This window comes from Molothrus ater, chromosome Z, assembly GCF_012460135.2.
Source record: "Molothrus ater isolate BHLD 08-10-18 breed brown headed cowbird chromosome Z, BPBGC_Mater_1.1, whole genome shotgun sequence".
Taxonomy (NCBI): Eukaryota; Metazoa; Chordata; class Aves; order Passeriformes; family Icteridae; genus Molothrus; species Molothrus ater.
This window is the reverse complement of record NC_050511.2, coordinates 33,580,777-33,602,330: the sequence shown is the minus strand read 5'-3', so window position 1 is coordinate 33,602,330 and position 21,554 is coordinate 33,580,777. Positions and strand designations below refer to the sequence as shown.

The following is a 21,554-nucleotide window of genomic DNA, read 5'->3' as shown; positions in this document are numbered from 1 at the left end:
CTGTTGTTTTCCTACATATTGGTGTTAAGAATTTTCCAACTTTTCCATTCACTGCGAGCTGTTCTGCTTCATTTGCTCCTGCTGCTTGGATACTTTTCTTAGATGTCATGAAAACTGTCAGCTCACCCAAAAGACATCTGGCAGAGGTTGGGTGGCCTTTGCCTGGACGGTTACTCAGCAGCCTCCCAGCTTTTGTCTCATTTTGCAAAAAACTTCTGTTTTTACTCTGTCCATGGCCTAGGTGAGATCATGTCTGTGCTCACTGCCATTGGTGCCATTGTTTGCCTGAAGCTGTTTATTTGCTGTATCTTCAGAGAAGTAAGGCCAGGCAGCTCAGTTTACACCAGCTCAGGGGTAATGCTCAGTTCCTGCATGGCTGAAGTAGCCTGACCACTTCCACTTTCCTCATCTCCAGAACATGGGTCTCAAAAATCTTTTTCAACCTTAACCATTCTTTGATTCTGTTATGCAGCAGGACTTGAGTGCACTTCACAAAAGAGCAGAATCAGAGAATGACAGAATGAACTAGGTTGGAAAAGAAATTTGAGATCATAGAGTCCAACCTATACCTAACACCTCCTCATCAACTCAACCACAGCACTGAGTGCCACATCCAGCCTTTTTTAAACATGTCCAGGGATGGTGACTCCACCGTCTTCCTGGGCATACTATTCCACTGCCCAATCATGCTTTCAGTTGAGAAATTTTTCCTGACATCTAACCTAAACTTCCCTTGGCACAGCTTAAGACTGTGACCTCTCATTCTGTCAGTGGTTGCCTGGGAGAAGAAACCAACTCCACCTTTCAGGAGATTGTAGAGAGTGATAAGGTCATCTGTGAGTCTCCTTTTCTCCAGGCTGAGACACCCCAGCTCCCTCAGTTGTTCCTCACAGAGCTTGTGTTCCAAGCCCTCACCAGCCTCATTCCTGTCCTCTGGACGTGCTCAAATGTCTCAATGTCCTTCCCAAACTGAGGGCCCAGAACTAGACACAGCACTCGAGGTGTGGCCTCACCACTTCCTAGCACCATGCCAGAGAAGAAAGAAATACATCTTCAGAACTATATAGGCACAAAAGTATTTTATTTAACATGAAGAAATACACAAATCTAGACAAAATTTATAGAAGTAATATTGTATGTTATTAACTATCTCTGCTTTAAATAATTAATAAATCTTGAGCATCCTTTAGGCATACCCATGGGCCTGCAAAGAACCTGAGCATCCTTCTTCTTGTAACTTTGTTCCTACTCTGCTTGTCCTTGGCTCTTCTTCTGTCCCATCAAGGAAAAACAGTCCTCTGAGCACAGTGCTGAGACCATTCTAGCTCTCCTCTCAGCTGCAGACTGAAATGTTGGCAAGGGATTTCTGCCAGAGAAGCTGGGGGCTCCCTGCCAGGCTTGGATATATATTAGTAGCTATTAATCAGAATACAGTGTTTTCTCTTTAATTCCTTCCCATGATATTCAGTCTGATACGATGGTGAGAAACCAATGAAAAAGACAATTAGGCTGACCTTCAAAGTGTAGTGTCATGTCAGGCAGATACTCATACTCTTTTTATATGTCTAGCTTTCACAAAAGTGAGGTGGTTTTTCTCATTTAGGTTGAAAGGGACATTTTGCATTACAGAATCCAGCTAGTACAATCTCCTGCTCAAGCAGGATTGGCTTCAGCAGGTTGACTATGACAGCTTCCAGTCATGATTTGAAAATGTTCATAAATGGAGACTCCACAGTCTTTTTGGGAGACACATTTCAGTGTTTGCTCATCATCCTAATATGTGTCTGGATGGAATTTTCTGGTTTTTAGTTCATCTCCATTGACTCTTCCCCTGTCAATGGGGACTTCTGAGGGAAGTGTTGTTCCCTTTTTTTCTTTCTGTCCCATCAGGCTTATACATGGGGATAAGAGCTCCCTGAACCTGCTTTCCTCCAGGCTGAACAGTCTCAGCCTCTCTGATGAGAAGTGTTCCAGTCATAATCTTTGTGGCCCAATGCTGGACTGGTTCTGGTATGTCTATGACTGCCTTGTACTGGTGAGCCTGGGACTGGTCCCAGCACCCACCTATATCTCATGAGTGCTGGTGTAAACAAAATACCACCTCCTTGACCTGGTGGCAGTGCTCTCCCTAGTGGAGCACCTTAAGGGTGCTGCTGGGTCACCATTGCTGCAGTGGCACTTTTCTTGCTTTCGGTGGCATGACTCTCCACACAGTCATTTGCAGGAAGAAAGCTTTTTCCTGGGAAAGTTTTCAAACATCTAGATGAGATAGGTGAAGCAGTGAGGCACATCATTCTCCAGCAAGGTCTTCTTCCACCTTTCGCTGCATTTCAGCTGTGGTAGAGACCACCAAAATTGTGCTTCTAACTTAGATACCTGTGCTTCCATGATAATGTAGATGAGATGAGTATTTTAAAAGTGTCTCCAACATCAAACACCCCATAATGCCAGAGTCAGCAACAGCATAAGTAGAGTAGAAACCCATATGGGCTACATGCAGCTAAGGGCACATCTATTTAAATAGGCAGAGACAGTATTTTAGATAGCCTAGTTCACATCTGTCAGAAAGAGAGAGAGAGAGAGAGAGAGAGAGAGAGAGAGAGAGAGAGAGAGAGAGAGAAATTAGATAGCTGTTTCCTCCAGTATTACTTAGGACTTCAAAGCCAAGAATGGATACACTTGTATTTACAAACTTCTTTGTAATACACAGAAGATATAAATGTCACTGTAACAGCTGTGGAACCTGAGCTGTCTATAAAAATGTGTGATTTTGGCATAGAGAAAAATGATATCTTGGGCTAGTGAAGACAATTTTATTATGAGGTTTTGGTTCCACTGACTATTTTTTATGTCAATCATAAATATATAGTGACAATCAAAGAAGTAGATATTCAAAGTCTAAATTATTTTACTGAGTGGATCTATTTAGCTTACATACAGGAACCATTTCATTCTTGTCATACTTTGGGCATGTAGGTCTTGCTTTTTCTAGGTAACAGAGGTTGCACTTCCATGACTATAGGGTGAGAAGGCTTGCAACTTTTATCCTACCCACAGATATTAAAACTCTCTGTGGTTTGGTTATACATAACTTTGTAGGCAATGAAAGCCTTGCAGATTTTTCTCAGAAAGGGCAGTTCAGTGGGAAAATTCAGCTCTTTGTTAATGCTCTCCAACTCTGTAGCAGTGTCAGATCTGCTTATCTGCAGAGGTTCCCAAGACTCAGAGAGAAGGCACAACTCATTGTTGTGTTAGTGTCATTGAGAAGATTTCTACTTACATAAAATTGAAGCATAGGTCTCCCTTTAAAATCTGTATTGATCTTTGTAGGTGGAAAAAGTTAAATAATGAAAATTTTCTAATGCCTTTTTAATTTAGTTTTGAATCTGAAATGTAGTCCTTGTGTTGGTTTTGTTGTCAGTTTTCACTATTTACTTCTGCATGCCCTGTTGTGTTAACTTCAATCTACTCAAGCTGTACACTGCAGGCAGAATTCTTGTTTCTCTTCCTCATAATTTTTTCCAGTGTTGCCCTGTTCTTCAGACAGTGTATTCTTGGGATTTCCTACAGAGAATGCAAGGAAGACATATAGAATACAAACATGATCCCAGCACAGGGTAAACTTTTCCTGATTATGTATTTACATGCTTAATGGTTTTAGCTTCATTTTAAGTTTCTTCCTAACTCAGTATTTCTTTGTTAAAAATATGAACAACAAAGAACATAAGCAATGTATAAAGCTGTACAGATCAGGGAATATTAGTGTCTGTGAGGGACATTCCATTGAAGCTGAAAAGTGGGAGATTTCCTTTAGTACAGCTTGTACATGACAGATGATTTCATCATCCACAAGTTGATTGGATTTTATGACTGGCTACTGAAAGGAAGACATGCTGTCTGCTGTTATTCTCCTTGGGTATGCTGGAAAGCAAAACATCTGAAATTTGATTAGTCGGAGTTGTAGGTTTCCAGACCCTACAGTGTCTGGCCCAACAGACACTCAAGGAAATCCTGATCCCACTGGAATCAGTTGTTGGACTCCCAATATCATCAGCAGAAGGAGGCTTTCACTTCTACACCTTGAAATTCCCATTTTCATGAATATTTGAAAATTGTTTGAAGATAAATATTATCTTCAAAGTCAGCAGGAATTGTGTTTGATCCTGGCCAACTCAATTCTGTTGTATTGGTTGTCTTTTGGAGTTACTACATTGTAGAGAATGTTTGATGCTTGTCTTTAACAGTTGATGGCAGATGGAAAAAGGTATCTTATGATGGGAGAAGAAACAAAGCTCTCAACAACAAGCAATTTCATGTTTTTCTTTAATTTAAGTGAAATAAAAACACCTAAAAATATCAAAATCTGGGTCTGACTTGCAGTAGTAATTTAATGTACTTTCTGCTCCATTGCATATGTCATTGACCATCCCCTTAAAAATATTTGCTCTTCAGCCCATATCAATTATAACCCCAATAAATTTCCATTTGTCACCACAAGGAGATTTGTTAGATAGTATAGACTGAAAACAGTGGATTTTCACTTTTCATTTTAAATGTTGCACTAAGAGCAAAATAACAGGTAGATCTAACTTTTGGATGTTGTCACTATCTTAAGCTGCCCAGAACTCTGCTGATATGATTGTAAATTCATTTAGTTATATTTCTATTCACACTCCAGCTTGATAAAATTGCAATAAGCCAATTATAGAAAAGCAAACAACTCTAATAAAATTATTTTTTATGGCAAAACCACCTAAAATTAAAAAAAAAAAGGCAAGGACACATGAGGAGAGAGAACAGGAATAGAAGGCTTGCAATTTAAAGGGATGAAAGGTGACCACATGTTACTAGATGTGGTCACCTTTCATGATGCACAAAGTAGTAAGTGATTTAGTTACTCTCAATGTACTACCAATAGCCAAGTACCTGAAAGACTTTATTTATAATATTTTCTGCATTTGTTTAGGATCTTTAATAAAGCACTACTTGTAGTAGTAGAAGCAAAAAAATATGTAAGTTTGAAATTCAATGCAATTTTAAACTTTATCACTTATATCCAAAAGGGATCTTTTTGTATTTTCCACTGAAATAGCTCAATGGCAAAGCCTCCATTTTTGAAGAACTGGCAGCTGGAATGTCCACAAGTGAAAATGTAGGGTACAGCATCTGATTATCCAGATGTAGTAGGAGAATAAGTATTTTGCTTTTTAAAAGAATTTTTGTTTTGTCCTGCATTCTGCAATGATACTATGTACAAACTCCCATTGCAGTCCCAGTCTATCCCAGATGGGATATAATTACTCAGTAAGAAAGCTAAGAGGTTTAGGAAGTTTGTAAATGATAGGAGTCAGAATAAGATTAGATTCACTGAAAAAATTATTTCAAATAATTGTTTCTATTTAAAATTCACAATTCCTGTTAGCCTTCAGTTTGTGGGATTTTTTGTATATTTTTCCTCTAATAGTGTAAGTAAAAAGGCATTTTCTTTTTTTAAAGATCTCTTAGAGGTTAGGACTCTAATTTTAAAACTGTAACATTTAACAGTTTTAATCTTCACTAGATCTTTCAGAAGTTCTTAGCATCAAGAGATCTTTGTTCCAATCTAACATCACTGCTGAAACCAAATCCAACTTTGATTCCAGTTTAGTTTGGATAGTCACTACAACTTATCTAGAAAAGTTTTAAAGTGGCCTCCTTTTTCTGTTTTTGGCTGAGACTGATCATCTAATTAAATTTTCTCAAAACCTTGACATCTAGCAGAAAAAACAGTAAAGACATCCTTGTGCTCCTTGATGTTATTATATGAATTCCTCTAATTCCTTTGACCAAATTTTTTGCCTTCTTTTTTAAAAAGGCAAATTAAAGAAGCCTTGACACCTTCATGACTGTAGAAGTCAAACAAAAGGAGTGTTTAGTAAATACAACCATGTAATTGTGCTAAAAATTAGAGGGTTGCCATCAGTAATTTCTTTTTACCAGTTTTGTTTTAGGTAATAGATATATCAACTTTGAAGCTTTTAATGAACTTGGAGGAGTGTGACATGAATTCTCATACAAATATGTTTTTTATGAAAAGTGAAAGTCTCATGCTTGTTGAAGAAATCCACAATTATTTTCTTTCAGTCTGACTTTACATGAAGGGATACATGTCTGACAAAAGTCATCGTCTGACTTTTCCGTGAAGGGATACACACCTTTAGTAATGCAGGTTGCTGTCTCTAAAATAGCTGTATGGCTTATAAGAAGTTCTAGAAACTCTGAGTCAGGCTAATTTCTGGCCTTACTTGGGTCAACTACAGTCTGTAGCCAAGATCTTAGTTGCAGGAGAGTGAAGAGAAATATTGATTCTGCTTTTCTTCTATGGCAGCCTGGGGCTATATACTTAAAAGACAGAAATTAGTATTTCATTACAGCCAGTATGTACTATACTTAGTGAGAGTAAAATTAGCTGAGTTATTAGCTATCTTATTTAATAGAGTCATAGAATAGTTTGGTTGAAATGGATGTTTAAAGATCATCTAGTACAATCTCCCTGCCACGAGCAGGGATATGTTCAACCAGTCAGGTTGCTCAGAGCCTTGTACATCTTGACTTTGAATATATCCAGGCATGGGGAATTTACCTCATCTCTCTGAACAACCTGAGCCATTGTTTCAACATCCTCCATCTAAAAAATATCTTCCTTATATGTAGTGTGAATCTACTTTCTTTCTACCACAGCAACTCCTACTAAAAAGTTTCTCCCAATTTGTTTTGCAGTTCCCCTTGAAGTGACAGGCTGCTCTATGTTCTCAGAGCGTTTTCTTCTGTATGCTGAAAAACCCAAATGTTCTGTCTTCCTAGGAGTGGTTCTCCATCCCTCTAATCATCTTGGTGGCCCTTCTGTGGATTCTCTCTAACAGGTCCATGTCTTTCCTGTGCTGGGACCCCAGAGCTGGATGCAGGGTTCCAGGTGGGCTCTCACCAGAGCAGAGCAGAGGGACAGAATCCCCTCCCTGGCCCTGCTGCCCACACTGCTTTGGATGCAGCCCAGGACACGTTTGACTTTCTGGGCTGTGAGTGCCCATGGCTGGGTCATGTCCAGCCTCTCATCCCCCAACACCCCCAAATCCTTCTCCCCAGGGCTGCTCTCCATCTGTTCATCCCACAACCTGTGCTGGAACCAGGGACTGCCCCAACCCAGGTGCAGTGCCTTGCACTTGGTCTTGTTAAACCTTATGAAATTCCCATTCCCATTTGTCAAGGTCCCTCTGAATGACATCCTGTCCTTCAGATGTGGCAACTGCATCACTTAGCTTGATGTTCCTCAAACTTTCTGAGAATGCACTTGATCTCCCCTGTCAATGTAGTTGATGAAGATATTTAATAAGACTGGTCTCAGAGGGACACCACTCATTGCCAGGTGACCCTCTGGATGCAACCATCTAGTCAATTTATTTCCACTTACACAGATACATTCTCTTTCCAATTCAGTGAGAGGGAGCATGAGGGGATCTTACAGAAGTCCAGGTAAGTGGCATCTGTAGCTCTTTCCTTGTCCACTGATGTAGTCACTCCATCATAGAAGGTCACTAAGTTGGTCAGGCAGGATTTTTCTCTTGGTGAAGCCATGCTTGGTGTCTTGAATTTGAAATCACCAATAACATAGCCCCGTTAACCAACAATATTTTTCTGTTTGCTTTGATGTGGTGTGACACCCACAAACACATTAGAGAACAGTACGTAGTAAGACAAATGTTGCTGTAATCCTTCAGGAACGTCAGTCAGGATTACTAGGAACCTTCTGTTCTTTTCTGGTGTAAAAATATGCAGAAGGGAACAAATTAATTCAGTGACTGTAACTGTTGGGGATCAGCTGTTAAGCTGCATCTCTGCATCCTCTTTGTTTCATGTGACCAACAGGGATGCAGGTACTGGCTGCCATCCAGTCTATCTACTATGACCTCACCATGGGAACTGCATAGCACGTTCACAAAAACAGAATTGTCAAATTTTAATTGTATTGGATTTGGGGATAATTTTTCAAGTACCCTTTTCAATTCCATTTCAAACAAGATTACTTCTAAAGCTGTGAAGTTTTTCCAATTTAATTTTTTTTTCTAAAAAGTACTTCATTTTCTATTTACTCAAAGTTATATTAAACAGGGTATGTCTTGCTTAATGGGAGAACTCAAAAACAAAGAGCATATTTAGTCTAAATTTTACAGCAGAAGTACCATATATTGGAAGCAGACTGTGCAGAGGCAAATCTGTCATGCTGCCAAGCAGCACTGACCTAAGTAATCTTAAAACCCTCAAATATAATACATGTGAATATGCAGCTGATGTTTTCTGGGTAGTGCATTGCAGTCAGTGGGCTGATGATTGTATAAAGAGTTCCACTCTGGGTATAGGACTATAAGCTTTGGAGAGCATGATCCTACCAGCAAGATTGGAGTTTTCCTGGAAATAATTTTGCTAACTGCAGGAATTATCCTGGTATAATCCTTGGTGTGTTGAATTGCTGAAGTTCCCAGAACATGATTATCATCAGCATCATTCACTGTCATGCATCACCTTGTTTCTCTTCTCTTTTGGTCTCTGTAAGGTCAGACTGACCCTTTTTTTCTTTACTGTTTGTCTTTTATCTCTCACTTCAGATGGGAAGTAAATAGATTTAAATGGGATTCCCAGTGTGTGAAATGTCCTGCCTTGCTTCCACTCCATTTTTTCAGTTTTTTGTTTTGAGATTTAGAATTCACGATTGTTGTTGGTTTCCTCTGAAATCTCTTCTGCTTCATCTGCAGAGTAAGAAGCCTCATGCTATTCTGTTAATTCTGAAGTTTGTTGCTGTGGTGCAATGCTCTTCTCAACTTCATTCATGCAGTCCCTCTCTGCTAACATTTTGTTCTCCGTGTGCCTCCATATGTTTTTTTTACTTTTACCCTCCTTTTGGTGGACTCTTTCTGGAATGTATGTTCCAGTCCTGTCCTCAATCTCCAGTGAATGCCTCAGGCCTGGCTCTAGCAAAGCAAACCCCAGACACATGAAGGCAAAGATCAGTGAGAATAAATACAAGCAAAGGTGCTGCCCGTAGATTCAGCAAATATTGAGCTCTAATTAAATAGGACAAGTAGTTCCAAATGCTGTATATAGGGGTGCCTATATTGAAGTTATTGGGAGCTCTTTCCAGGTAAGGACTAAAATTAGGATGGTAGGACAATAACTTCTTATGTGTACTAGCAGCTGCAAAGATTTTGTTGCAAGACTAAGAAAAATTTAAAAAACAGTATATGCATTCTTTATTGCTGTAAAACAATATATTAAATTCTGTCTTTAAATTACATTTTTCTTTGCTTTTAGAGGGACTTTGCCATAAGAGGGACTTAATGTCCTATTCTATTTGGCTTACTTATGGGCAAGTAAGACACTACATTTTATTAGCAAGAGTGTATGAATACTTGTAAGTTTCTTTATAATATGCCTATGAAAAATCATTACAACCCAATCATACTTACTAAAAAAACCCCAGTGATAATATCCTGTATATTTTAGTTACATGGCGTAAGGCATTCTCTGTCCCTGCAAATGATGTAAGATTTCTTTTTCTTTTAAATGTATCTCTCAAAGTGTCAGATTTTATATCATCACAGTATTTTACAGTTAAAAACTAATAACCATGTCTCTACTGAAATTCACCTTTGTGAAAAATTGTTGAAAAATCATCATGCATCATTGAAAAACAAAATAATTGGATATCACTTTTGCATTTAATTGCTTAAGGTGTTTCATAAATATGAAAGACAATATTTGCAAAGAAAAAAGCATCATCAAACTGTTAAGTATTCACTTTTTAATGGTTACATTCTGTCAAAGGTTAGATGCTCAGAAACGTAATTGCAGAACTTCTCATAAAAATTATGAGTGATCATGCACAAATTCCTCAGCCAGACCATTAACAAATTCCTCCTTGAGACTAATTTTTCATTGTCTTATTTTGTAGGTTTATATTAATTATTGTGTTTATGCATACAATAACACGTATGCCAAATGTTAAGAAAAAAGCACTTCAAAAAATAGTGTAAAGCCACTGTAGTAAAAAGGTGATTTTATGCAAAATTTTATCACACAGAAGCAAACAGTAGTAGCCCTAAAGATCTGGAGACCTTTGCATTCCATTCTTTTTAATGCCCTGATAGAATCTGGTAATGCACTATTTTCAGATAGATTGAATGATTTAATGAATTTAGGTGTCATATCACCTGATGAGGCAAGTAACTATTTTTCTGATTTCACAAGTGACAAGAGAGTGGTTAAATTAAGTAGCCCCTCTAAAGCCAGGCAATATCAGCACTGGTATCAAAACAGTGTTTGGGAGACTGCATTATGAACAGCTCCTAAAATTATGTGTTTTGAAACTTTTTTGTTTGATTTGGATACAGACGTATTTGACTGTCTGACCCAGGGAATGATAAATGAGCTTAGTTTGCAAAATTGCTGCTGTTTAGGTACTCTCAAGGTTTATTATCTTTTCCCAGATGTAAAGACACCAAATTGGCAAGAAACTTGAAAAGGCTAAGTTTTAGATTTCAGTGCTTCTCCTACATCTCAATTTAGCAAGTTTAACACTTTAGCTAAAGTCAATGACTTGTGAAATTCTGGAGGGGGAAAGCAGTGCCATTTCTGTAATCTGTGTTTCGTTGTCCTGGAAAATGTTTTGCATAATCACTGTTCCAGTTTATGAAGCACATGCAAAAACATGTACATTTCTTTAATGTCTGCTGGTTCCTTATCTCTGTGTCTTTTACTGTGATGTTATAGAGCTTGGATCATATGGAAACCTAAAATATTATGACACAATGACTGAAGAAGGTAAGAAATATTTTAGAATTGTTTGTATGAGCTTTTTTTGAAGCCCTCTGAGTGTCTTTTTTGTGTTTACATTTTTCTTTGTTTTTTTTGGTCCTATTTTCATTTTCTCCATTTTTGAATAACTCATTTTTGCATGTGTTTATTGGTGGCTCAGTCAGTTACAACTCTTTTTTCAAGTCTTTTTTTTCAACATTTCAGTTCTGCTATTTCAGGTAAGAAAATACAATGGGATACTTTTTGCAAAGAACATATGCAAAACCATACTTGCAGGTTATATGGCACAGTATAATGTGGATTGTAGGTGCTTATTTGATGCCATGTTTTACAATGCATTCAAGAAGGGAAATTAATTTATCGATTTTTAAATCACTTGAACAATTGCTAAGTGACTTCAGTTTACTGTATTATTGAAAAGCAATGAATAACCTTTAAAAACTAGGCGTGTTTATTCCTGGAGTATTAATTGTATGCTTGATTGCAATGCAAAAAAAATTGCAGTTTGAAATCCTCATTCTAGCAATTTAAGAAGGAAGTAATTAGGGCCTGAATCAGGGCTCAGTGAAATCTCAGGAAATTTTTCTGCTGATTCAAAAGCACTGCAGTTCTATCATACTAATTCAGGAAAGCAGTTAACTCCATACTAAATTTCCAACACATGCTTTTTGTCCTAGTGCAATTAGCATTTCTACAATTTGGAATTATCCCTGAACTGAGACCTGATTGTAGGATCAAGGCCTCTTGTCCATCCTTCTGATTATAATTCCAGACAGATGTTTTCATTATGTTAAATTTAGAGATTAGCAGCCTGTTTGGGGATGGGGAAAATCTTGAGGCCTGTAGAAAAGTTAGCCACCTATTCACACTTGGTTTTAATCTTGGGAATTTAGGACAAATAACAGTATTTGTATAATAACAGTATTAATTCTCTCTTTTTAAAAACACAGTTCCTTTCTAGTGTTGAGTAATCTTGAAGATTTTAAGAGAATCTTCATTGCATGACTTACTCATGATCATTCCTCAGGGAGGATGGAAAGTGATAAGGCCTGTTTCCCTCTTTCTGTATTTGCTGTTGATACACAAATATAACCATCTGGTTCTGGGGCAGGCTGTGGGAGATGGTCCTGGGCACCTTTGCACCAGGTGTTGGAAGATGCTGTTTTCATCTGTGTCAGGCCTGAGCTCGTAGAATGGTCTTGCTTTGCTGCGCTCCATTGCCCAGATTAAGCATCTGGTTCACAGGGGTGGTACCAATATAAAAAAAGATGTCTGAAAGTAGATTTTAACAGGTGAACAGTAGTGTCTATGTTGCTTAAATACACCTCTCAAGAACCTGTAAGGAGCCATTAACCTGGGCCACTCCGATATGGCTACCAGAGATAAAGCTTTTGCAGTATGTTTTAATTCAGTCTTCATTACAATCAAGATAAAAAGGTAATTTCTTATTGTAGCCTTAAATGTGAGTATGTTAAGGTTTTTATTTTTTATAGTGAAGTATCATATCTGTTATTTCAAAAGTAGCCTTCTGAGATTCATCAATATTCTATTGGCATCTAAATGTAGTTGTAGGGAAACACTTGTTGCAGTATAATACATACATAGATGTATATTATTCCTGTGCCTATGCAGAAGTAATGCTTTTAGTATTCAATGTCACCTCAGAATGCATTTCTCATGAATAAATATTTCAGAACCATAGTGTAGCCACAGGAAAAATCCAGTAGCAGAAATAAAAAGTAAGCTCTTTGTCTTTAGAAACACTAACATTGACAAGAGTCTATGATGCAGTCTATTACCTTCTCAAATACAACCATCATAATTTTCACTTGTCTTTCACGAGGCAAGTAATGATTAGTATATCTCACAAGTTGTATTTTGATTGAAGTGTACTATATTTTCAGCTTTCTGTTTGGATTTTCTGAAGTTTAGTTGCTATCACTCTGCATCACACTTACTTGTGTTACCCATTTACTTCTTTCTCTTCCTTTTTATGACTGAGGATTTTGTACCTTTTGCACAGCAGCTTAGTCACAGGAATACATAAATCCGGTTACAAATCCATTGATTTTTTTGTGGCATCCTTATGTCCAGTCCTCAAGCCTGGAGTGGAGATACAGAATATTCTTTCAGTCTCCTGCAGTGAAGAAACTCAGGTGCATTTATTCTTCCTGCTGCATCAGAACAATCAGGGACAAGAATCAATGGTTAAGCTATAATACACAATCAGATTCATCCTAATGGCCAGAGAGCCATTGTGCTCCATATATTAGAAACTGATTTCTATTGTTTTGATCATTTCTCTTTGGCCTGAAAGTGACTTTAAATTAATTTTAGATTAATCAGGTCAAACTGAGAGAGTAAATGTGCCCCACAAGATGAGAAGAGACGCTCACTCTAATCTTGTGCTCCACCAATAGTCTACAACGTGACAAAATTGCATGTGTTTTCATTTGATACTTCTGCTTTATCTTAAAGGAGAAAGCATGTAAGGTGGATTTCTGGATTTAGATTGGTAGTCACTCACTAGTTATCATCCACGGCACGTCATAAGCAGAATTAGTAAGTACAGTTCAGAGTGCTCAACAGCCACAGATTTGATATGTTCAGGCTCGTGAAAGCTTGGCTATAGCTAGATAGATGCAGTATGTTTCCTTTGATCACAGACTGAAAACAAGGCAAGTGGTAGAGTCCTGAATTTTTCAAATGAGTGAATTTCTGAAGAACTGTTTTCACGTCAAATCAGATATTTTTCTGACCCAGGGAACCTGTAGACTGCAATTTAGTTTGTAGATAAAGGATTGGCTTTTTAATATATCCTTTATCAGGAGGAGAATCTCTGCCAACTGATGCCAGCTGGAGTTACTCATGCATATCAATGCATATCTACATTATACAATAATGATTTGTTTTTATCTATTCGAACAAAAACCAATGTAGTTTTAAGCTACCTTCTTTGGTAATCATCTGGCCTTGATCACCTCTTCCTTCTACTTCATTCTTTGCAAACTAAAATAAGCTGCCAAATCTGTTGGAGTTTAGTGAACCTAGTTCTGTCCTATTTTCGGTCCATGGAAGCATGCATTGTCATTCATCTAAACTCTCATTATGCCACCTGTTGTGAAAAGCTCTGTTACATAGTCAAACCATAGTACATAGGACTGTTCCAGAGGAAACACAGGCACCTACCTTCTAGAAACAAGAAGAGTGACGTAAGATGCTTGCTTTATTTAATGACCCCACCTAAAGATAAGAAAAAAGACACGAGAGAAGATCTGTGCCTAAGATTGACATTTGTGGCTTTCTGAAGATTTGTATGACTTAGATACATCCTCAGCTGATCCTTTTTCTTGGTGGCTCTGTGCTTCCCCTTCAGTGAAAAAGTTTTGGTTTGGTTTAAAGGAGGAAAATGGTAGAGAAAGGGATGGAGGGCGGGAAGGAGGGAGGGGGCATTGCTCTGTGGTCTTTTCTATATTTCAGTACTATCTTCATGCAGGCCAGTACTACTGCTTTTGTCAGTTTCATGTTTTTGATAGTTAATTATGTTTTTTAATAATTTCCTTGCACTTTTGTTAACTACATTGAATGAATTTAATCAAAGGTAATGATGTAAAACAATGTAAACTGAATCATACATCTACTGAGAAATAAAAATAAAACAAAAGACATTTTCCATTGCATATGTTGATTTTAACTTTCATGACAGTGACTTACAACTGTGAAACAGTCTCCTGAATGAAATGGTGTAACTTAAAATCATTAAAAGTCAGTGTCAGAAATTCTTTCTAAATATGCTGAGAGGTTTTTGTAAATGTGAAAAAAATGGATGTCACATTCAATTAAGCTAATCTAAACCAGTGTGAATCTCTGCGGAGACATTTTCTTTTCAGTTCAATAGTGGCCATGTTTCTCTGTTAAGAAAACCTACACAGTTTCACACAGTCTCAAATAAAATACTAGAATATCCTTAGGTTCTCAGAATATCCTTAACCTCTAAAACTGGACCTTTAATTGAAAGGTCCTACACCATCTTGGAATAAGTGGGGACATGGATGGCTCCACAGATATTTTTCAGAAATGTGCTAGCTGCATCAATTTCATTGCTTGCACAAAATGCATTTCTATATATGTGGCATCACAAGCTGAATTCTCAAACATATAATGCTGAATTGGAATCTGAAAGCTAGCACAATCCTTTAGGGGACTAAAATTATATGAGGCACCTTTTAATATCTACTCATTCTTCTAGATAAGTAGTTTTAAATGCCGCTACTCTTTCAAAATAAGTTAGGAACCACCATGACTCAGCATTTCGGCCTAAAATATTTGAGGATATGATTCATATTTTTTTCTGTTTTTTTCTCTTTTATGCTATCCCAAAAAATTCCTGTTCTTTCTCTCACTCTCTCTCTTTTTAATTCTTTGTTACTTCTTCCCATCTAACTAGAATCTCTGCCTCTTACCCTGCGCAATAAAATAATGAGATGCTTTGTTATTTATGATTGTGTTCTATGCTTAAATACTATTCTGCAGGCGTTTAACTCTGGGTGCCAAAAAAGATAATATTTGCAAAACATTGTGAATTGCTAATTTTGATTTTTTTTTCTTTTTTCCTTTTTTTTTCTTTTTTTTTTTTTTTGGAGCATGATGTATTTGTGAAAAGATGGGGACTGCAGAAAGGACAGTATGGCTCATTAAATATTTGTGGTATTTTTATTACTTTCCAAGTGGTTTGCTGTTGAGAAATTAGTTCCACTTCTCAGCAAGTGATAGCTGCTAGTCACTGTGAATTGCTCATATGCTTCTCCTTATGCAAAAGTGTGGGTACAGGGGTGTGAAGCTTCCATTTTAAGGAGGGAAGAGAGGATTTCTTTCCTGACTAATGATTTATCCTTGTATGCTTGGAATTTCTCCAAGTTTTTAGCTTGGCAAGAAGTGAGTGTTATCCAAATAACTGAATTAATTCATGACTTCTTACTTTTACTTTCCACTGTTAGTCTTTCATATAACTCCATTGAAATATCTTCTGGTCTTAAGTCTGTGCTGGTTTTGCTGCAGGGACACCAACAGTTTTCAATAGAATTTTTTGACTGGAGATGAAGAATTAAAAGAGCTACAGGCCCTGTATTGTAATAGTATTTTTAATTAGGAAATGTGCTGTAAAATAGCCACCAGTTAAACATCTAAAAATATTTTAAAATGCTTAAAGTGCAATAGCAATCAGGATAAATCAGTAAAGGCAGATACATCAACTTTCTACACATCATAGGCTGTCATAAGATGTCCAAAGAGTCCTTACATAGAAAGAGCTATGAAGGCAGAAAAAGGTTTCGTTTCACCTAATATTGACATCTTTGACATTACCTTGTTTTGGTGTATCATTTGGACACAGTGGTCAATAAAGAGTGACAAAACCTGGGACTTCTGCAGAGTGTGTTGCCCTAGGGAGTGTAGAGGTTGAGCTGCATGGTTAACTTCATGGGAGACAAAAAAAGCCCCAACCTGGCAGGTTTAGAAGAAAAATTATCTCTAAGAATCTGATATGAAAATCATGTATTCTGGAGACTTCTTCTTCCCCTTCTGAATCTCAGAATATGCTGAGTTGGAAGGCACCCACAAGGATCATCAAGCCCAATTCCTGCCACAGGAAAGCCCCAAGAGTCACACTGTGTGCCTGAGAGCACTGTCCAAACACTTCTTGAGCTCTCTCAGGCTGGTGCTGGGACCACCTCCTTGGGAGCTGTTCCTGTGCCCAGCCACCCTCAGGGTGAAGAACCTTTTTCTAACATCCAACATAAACCTCCCCTGACACAACTTCAGACTATTCCCTCAGGTGCTGTCACTGTCACCACAGAGAAGAGCTCAGAGCCTGCCCCTCCTCTTCCCCTCACAAGGAAATTTTGACAGCAGTGAGGTCTCCCCTCAGTCTCCTGTTCTCCAGGCTGAGCAGACCAAGTGACCTCAGCTGCTCCTCTTACAGCTTCCCCTCAAGGCCCTTCACCATCTTCGTAGTCCTCCTTTGGTCACTCTCTAACAGTTTCATGTCTTTCTCATATCGTGACACTCCCATCCAGCCCCCAGCACTGGAGGTGAGGCTGCCCCAGCTCAGAGCAGAGCAGGACAATCCCCTCCCTTGCCCAGCTGGCCATGCTGTGCCTGATGCACCCCAGGACAGGGTTGGCCCTCCTGGCTGCCAGGGCACTGCTGACCCATGTTCAACTTGCCAGGACCCCCAGGTCCCTTCCCATGGCTCTGCTTACAGCACCTCATTCCCAGTCTGTCCATACATCCAGGGTTGTCCCATCCCAGATGCAGAATCCAGCAATTTATCTTGTTGAACTTTATATGGCTGGTGATTGTCCAGACACCTTATTTGTCAAGGTTTCTCTTCAGGGTCTCCCTGCCTTTTGAGGGAGTCAGCAGCTCCTCCCTTTTTGGGAACTTGCTGAGTATTCCTTCCAGTTCCGTGTCCAGGTCACTTATGAAGATGTTGAAGAGCAGAGGGCTGAGGATGGGGCCCTGTGGAACCCCAGTAGTGACAGGTCCCCAGTCTGATGTCACCCCACTCTCTGGAACCCTTTGTGGCTGACCTGTGGCCCAGTTGCTCACCCACCCCATGATGTGTTTATCCGGCTGTGGGCTGCACATTAGGTCCAGAAGGAACCTGTGAGAGACAGTATTTAAAATTTACTGAAATCCAAAAAGATCACATAAATTAGTTGACGTTTATCAACAGGGTGTGTTACCTTATCATAAAAGGAAATCAGGTTTGATAAGCAGGACTCATGAAGCCATGCTGGCTGTGAAAAGTGATAGTGTTGTCTTTCAGGTGTTTTTCAGTAAATCCCAGAATAATCTTCTTCATAATTCTACCAAGCACTGAAGTGAGCAGAAGTCACAGACACATAAATAAGTCCAAAGTGACAAAACTGACCACACTCACTCTAATGCAATATATGTGTTAATATGACATTTTGTTCTACAGTACTACTAAATGAGAACTGAAACTGTTTGTTTTTATTTATGATCTCTTGATTCATCTGTATTCATCATCTGCTTCAGCTGAAATCTTACACCAGCATATTTATAGGTGAAACTGTACTGTCTTCTTCCAAAGAAAAATCATAGCTTTTGGTTTCAATTTCTTGTTCTATTCATTGCCGAGTTCTCAAAAAAAATTACATTTTTATTTCTACAAAAAAAAAGAAAGAAAGAAAAAATCCCCAACCCTGTAAATGGGAACATGAGATAATGTTTAATAGCATATTTGCTGTTTGAGGAGGAATTGAAACAGATTATCAGCAGTGATCTATGGAGACTAAGCTATGGAAAATAAACTTAGCGTCTCAAAATGGCTGCATTGTAATAACGACAATGTTTTCTTTTAGGAAAGTTCAAGGAAAGGGCCTCAATTCTGCATAAGATTGCCAAAAAAAAGTGCCAGGTGGAAGACAGTGAAAGGCAGAATGGAGCAGCTAATCATGGTGAGTGCAGCACTGCAGATTTATCCCCTGCCTGAGAGTCTCTTTCACTGTTTTATTTTGTTTGAAAATTTTTAATCATTACTTTCTCCTACATTACATGTGCTATTTTAGTAAAAATACTCTGATTCTCTGTACCAAAGAATATGAAATTTATGGATGGAACAGAAGTTAAATGCAAGAATAGAAAGCCAGTCAAGGCATATAGAAAGCCTTCTAGGCAGGTTGAAAAGAAAAAAAGCAAAGCTGATTTTGGTTGTATGTTGAAGTGATAGAGAGGCAAAATTTCCTTGCAGTATATACAGAAAAATTTAATTAATTTATTGAAATGCTCTAGTAGAACATGTGCTTTATATGGTACCACCCTCATCACAAAAAGCATCACCTTCATATTTAAGATTTGATTTGTCTGTGTACTGCTTTCTGGGAGTCATTGAGGCCCATTTATGCAAATTGTGGAAAATTGACTTACTAGAGTTTGCCATTAAGGCAAGAACTTTTATTTTAGTTCCAAAGTTCCTATGCTAAAGGAAAATCTGTACCATGACCTGTTTTCTCTACTTTACCTCATCATATTATCTGCACTAGAAAACCAGATACAAATGTGTCCAATAAAATCTGAATAATTTTATTACTTGACACTTTTTCTGACCTTGTGTTATGTTTACATAGTATTTGCTTCCAAAATCAGGCAGTTGGTTGGGACAGTCTGTTAATAAACAAAAATGCTGAGTGTGGGGGTTAAGAGACAACACACATATACTGAAATAATTACAGATAGTCTGGCACTCTGCTGTGGCTGTGATCTCAGATTTTTAATTTAGAAGAATCTCAGGATAGCAGTAATGTAACTAGACAGCTGTATTTACTTCTATGTACAAGAGCATGCCATAAGGCATGTTGAACTTGAGTAAGGCATTTCATATTGCTATTCCCCCTTACTTTGTATTGTCCAAGGGATTTTGGGCCATTGACACCTTTATGTACCACATACTTATAGAGGTAATTACCACTTAGAGAATTCCAAGATAGTCAAAGTAAGAATAAATTTTAATAAATTTGGCATCATAAATCTAAGGCCTGACTTTATTCCTTTAATTCCTGTGCAAGTTTAGAACAAGGACTGCAGGATTCTGGTTTAAAGATCGTCCTCTATTATTAGATATTATTAGATATTATTACACCATATGTTTACTCTTTCCCACATTTTTGCAGGGAAGACAGCAGGATTACAGCTTTGAAGCTTTGAATTTACCAATTGCAGGGGTTAGTGTGTTATAAAACTTTCATTGCTGAATATATCCCCTTACCTATATTCAGGATGGTGCATTCTATAAAGTCAGGGGTGAATGCTCTATGTCACTTTCTACCTGAAGTATTAGGCTCAGTGCATTTAGCATAAACAAAGAGCACTGAATATTGCAATGAACTTAAATATTTCTCAAAATGCTAGCTCATTGCTTATAAGATTTTTATTGAAAATGTGTACTAGGCAAATTCTTTTCTTTCTCTTTTAACACAGATGTTGACTCAACATTAGTATTTGATAATTTGCTCAGACTGAATATATGACAGCTATTTCAATAGTATATTTGTAATTTAATATTCTGATCTGTTATTTTCCCTCTCTTATCTATGGATGGTGCCACAGAGAAAGGTGCAAAAGTGGAAGTTGCAGTAACACCACCAAGTGATTCAGGACCAGTGCAGAATGGAATCGCCCATAATGTTGAAGAGGTTAATGACTTTTTTATTCTTCTTTTTATTCTTGTGTTAGCAAATATATTGCATGTTTGATTGTGCTTTTCACTGAAAGCAAACATCTTAATAGAAAGAAGCTGACAGTATGAAGTGACTACATAATATTTAGTTTTCATTTACAGCTGAACCCAGTTTGCCATATGTAAAAGATCTTGCCTTCTGTCCCTGCCCTTTAGTGTAAGGTAAGGTAGGAGTCTGGAATCTATTCTTTTGGGAAATGCATTTTTACTTTACAGATAAGATGTTTGAAGCCATAAATATAGCTAATAGAAATTGCTTGTCACATGGCACAAAACCTGCTCTCTTAGAGAGAACCTGTCATGATGTGCATCATGAAATAGTCAAAATTCATTATGAAAGATGACCTGTACACAAACTTCTGCATCCGGCCTTCTGTTATCTTGCTTCATAAGGTTTTTGTCCCACTGAGTATGTTCAGTGGAAACAATGAAGAAAAAGCAGTCTTAAGCAATCATGTATCACAGCAATGTCCACATGCTTTTAATTTACATTGTAATAAAACATTTCCTAGGCTTCAGAAATCTGCAAGGTCAAAGAGCTTTATCATTTCAGATAATGTTTTTCAGTCTCAATCCACTGCAGGGGAAGAAGGGAAAATTATTGCAAGAATACATTACTCAGCAATGTGCAATTCCTTTCATCTCCCTTTAGACAGTTTAAATTTGCAGTTATGCAGGCTTTGGAACTTTTATGTTAATTTCAGCAAGTATTAGGACATCCTGAACAATGATTCTTCTGTATTAGATGTGGGACACATTATTTATCCTTATCCAAATGGCACAATAGAGCAAAGCAGGGCAGTTTGTTCCTCCTCTGGTGGAGGAATGAGTCTGCAGATTTAGCTTCATCAATCTGAATGAAAGTATTTCAGGTATCTGCTGTCAAAATAAAAATTAGCAGTCTACTAACAGCATTTTGAGATGGTCCATGCTGGATTCCTCCCCAGTGGCCTTTCCAATTTTGTCCTCTTCCAGTGTTAACCTGGCAGCTTTCTTAGGCTGCTTGAGTATTGCTGAAACACATTTTGTAATTTAAAAGTACATACTGGAATTTTTGAGAAGTTGTAATACAAATAGTCTACTCATCCATGGAACAAGTAAATAGGCTTCCATAATACTTAGGACCTTACTTCCTTGTCAGGGTCTCTGCCAAGTCTGTAGTATACCAGAGGCTCCCCTCAATGTATTGCCTGGCTTTTTGTATATGGCTTCCTTAAACATCTTTCCAAACTCTAGCATCATTTTGGAGCTAACACTGGCTGGTTCAGTTTCCTTCTTCTCTGTGTATTGACTTAACGGACACTAATAAGATTACTCTCAATTTATAGAAGACAAAGTTTGCAGGCAACAACTCATAGCATTTCTGTAACCATTTCCATTGATGAATATTACAATTTGAAGAAGGTAACTTGGTCATTGCCCTCCTAGGCCTTCTTTTTAGCTTTTC

At 37.9% G+C, this 21,554-nt stretch overlaps 1 protein-coding gene across 1 annotated transcript in view; it reads left to right on the top strand.

The window, feature by feature from the left end:
• The window catches only part of SLC24A2 (solute carrier family 24 member 2), a 160,139-nt gene that overhangs the window by 62,706 nt on the left and 75,879 nt on the right, over positions 1 to 21,554 (top strand). Inside the window, exons 5-6 of the mRNA XM_054517895.1 lie at positions 10,801 to 10,851; positions 18,234 to 18,329. Coding sequence (XP_054373870.1) covers positions 10,801 to 10,851; positions 18,234 to 18,329 — 147 coding nt within the window. The remainder of the gene's footprint in view (positions 1 to 10,800; positions 10,852 to 18,233; positions 18,330 to 21,554) is intronic.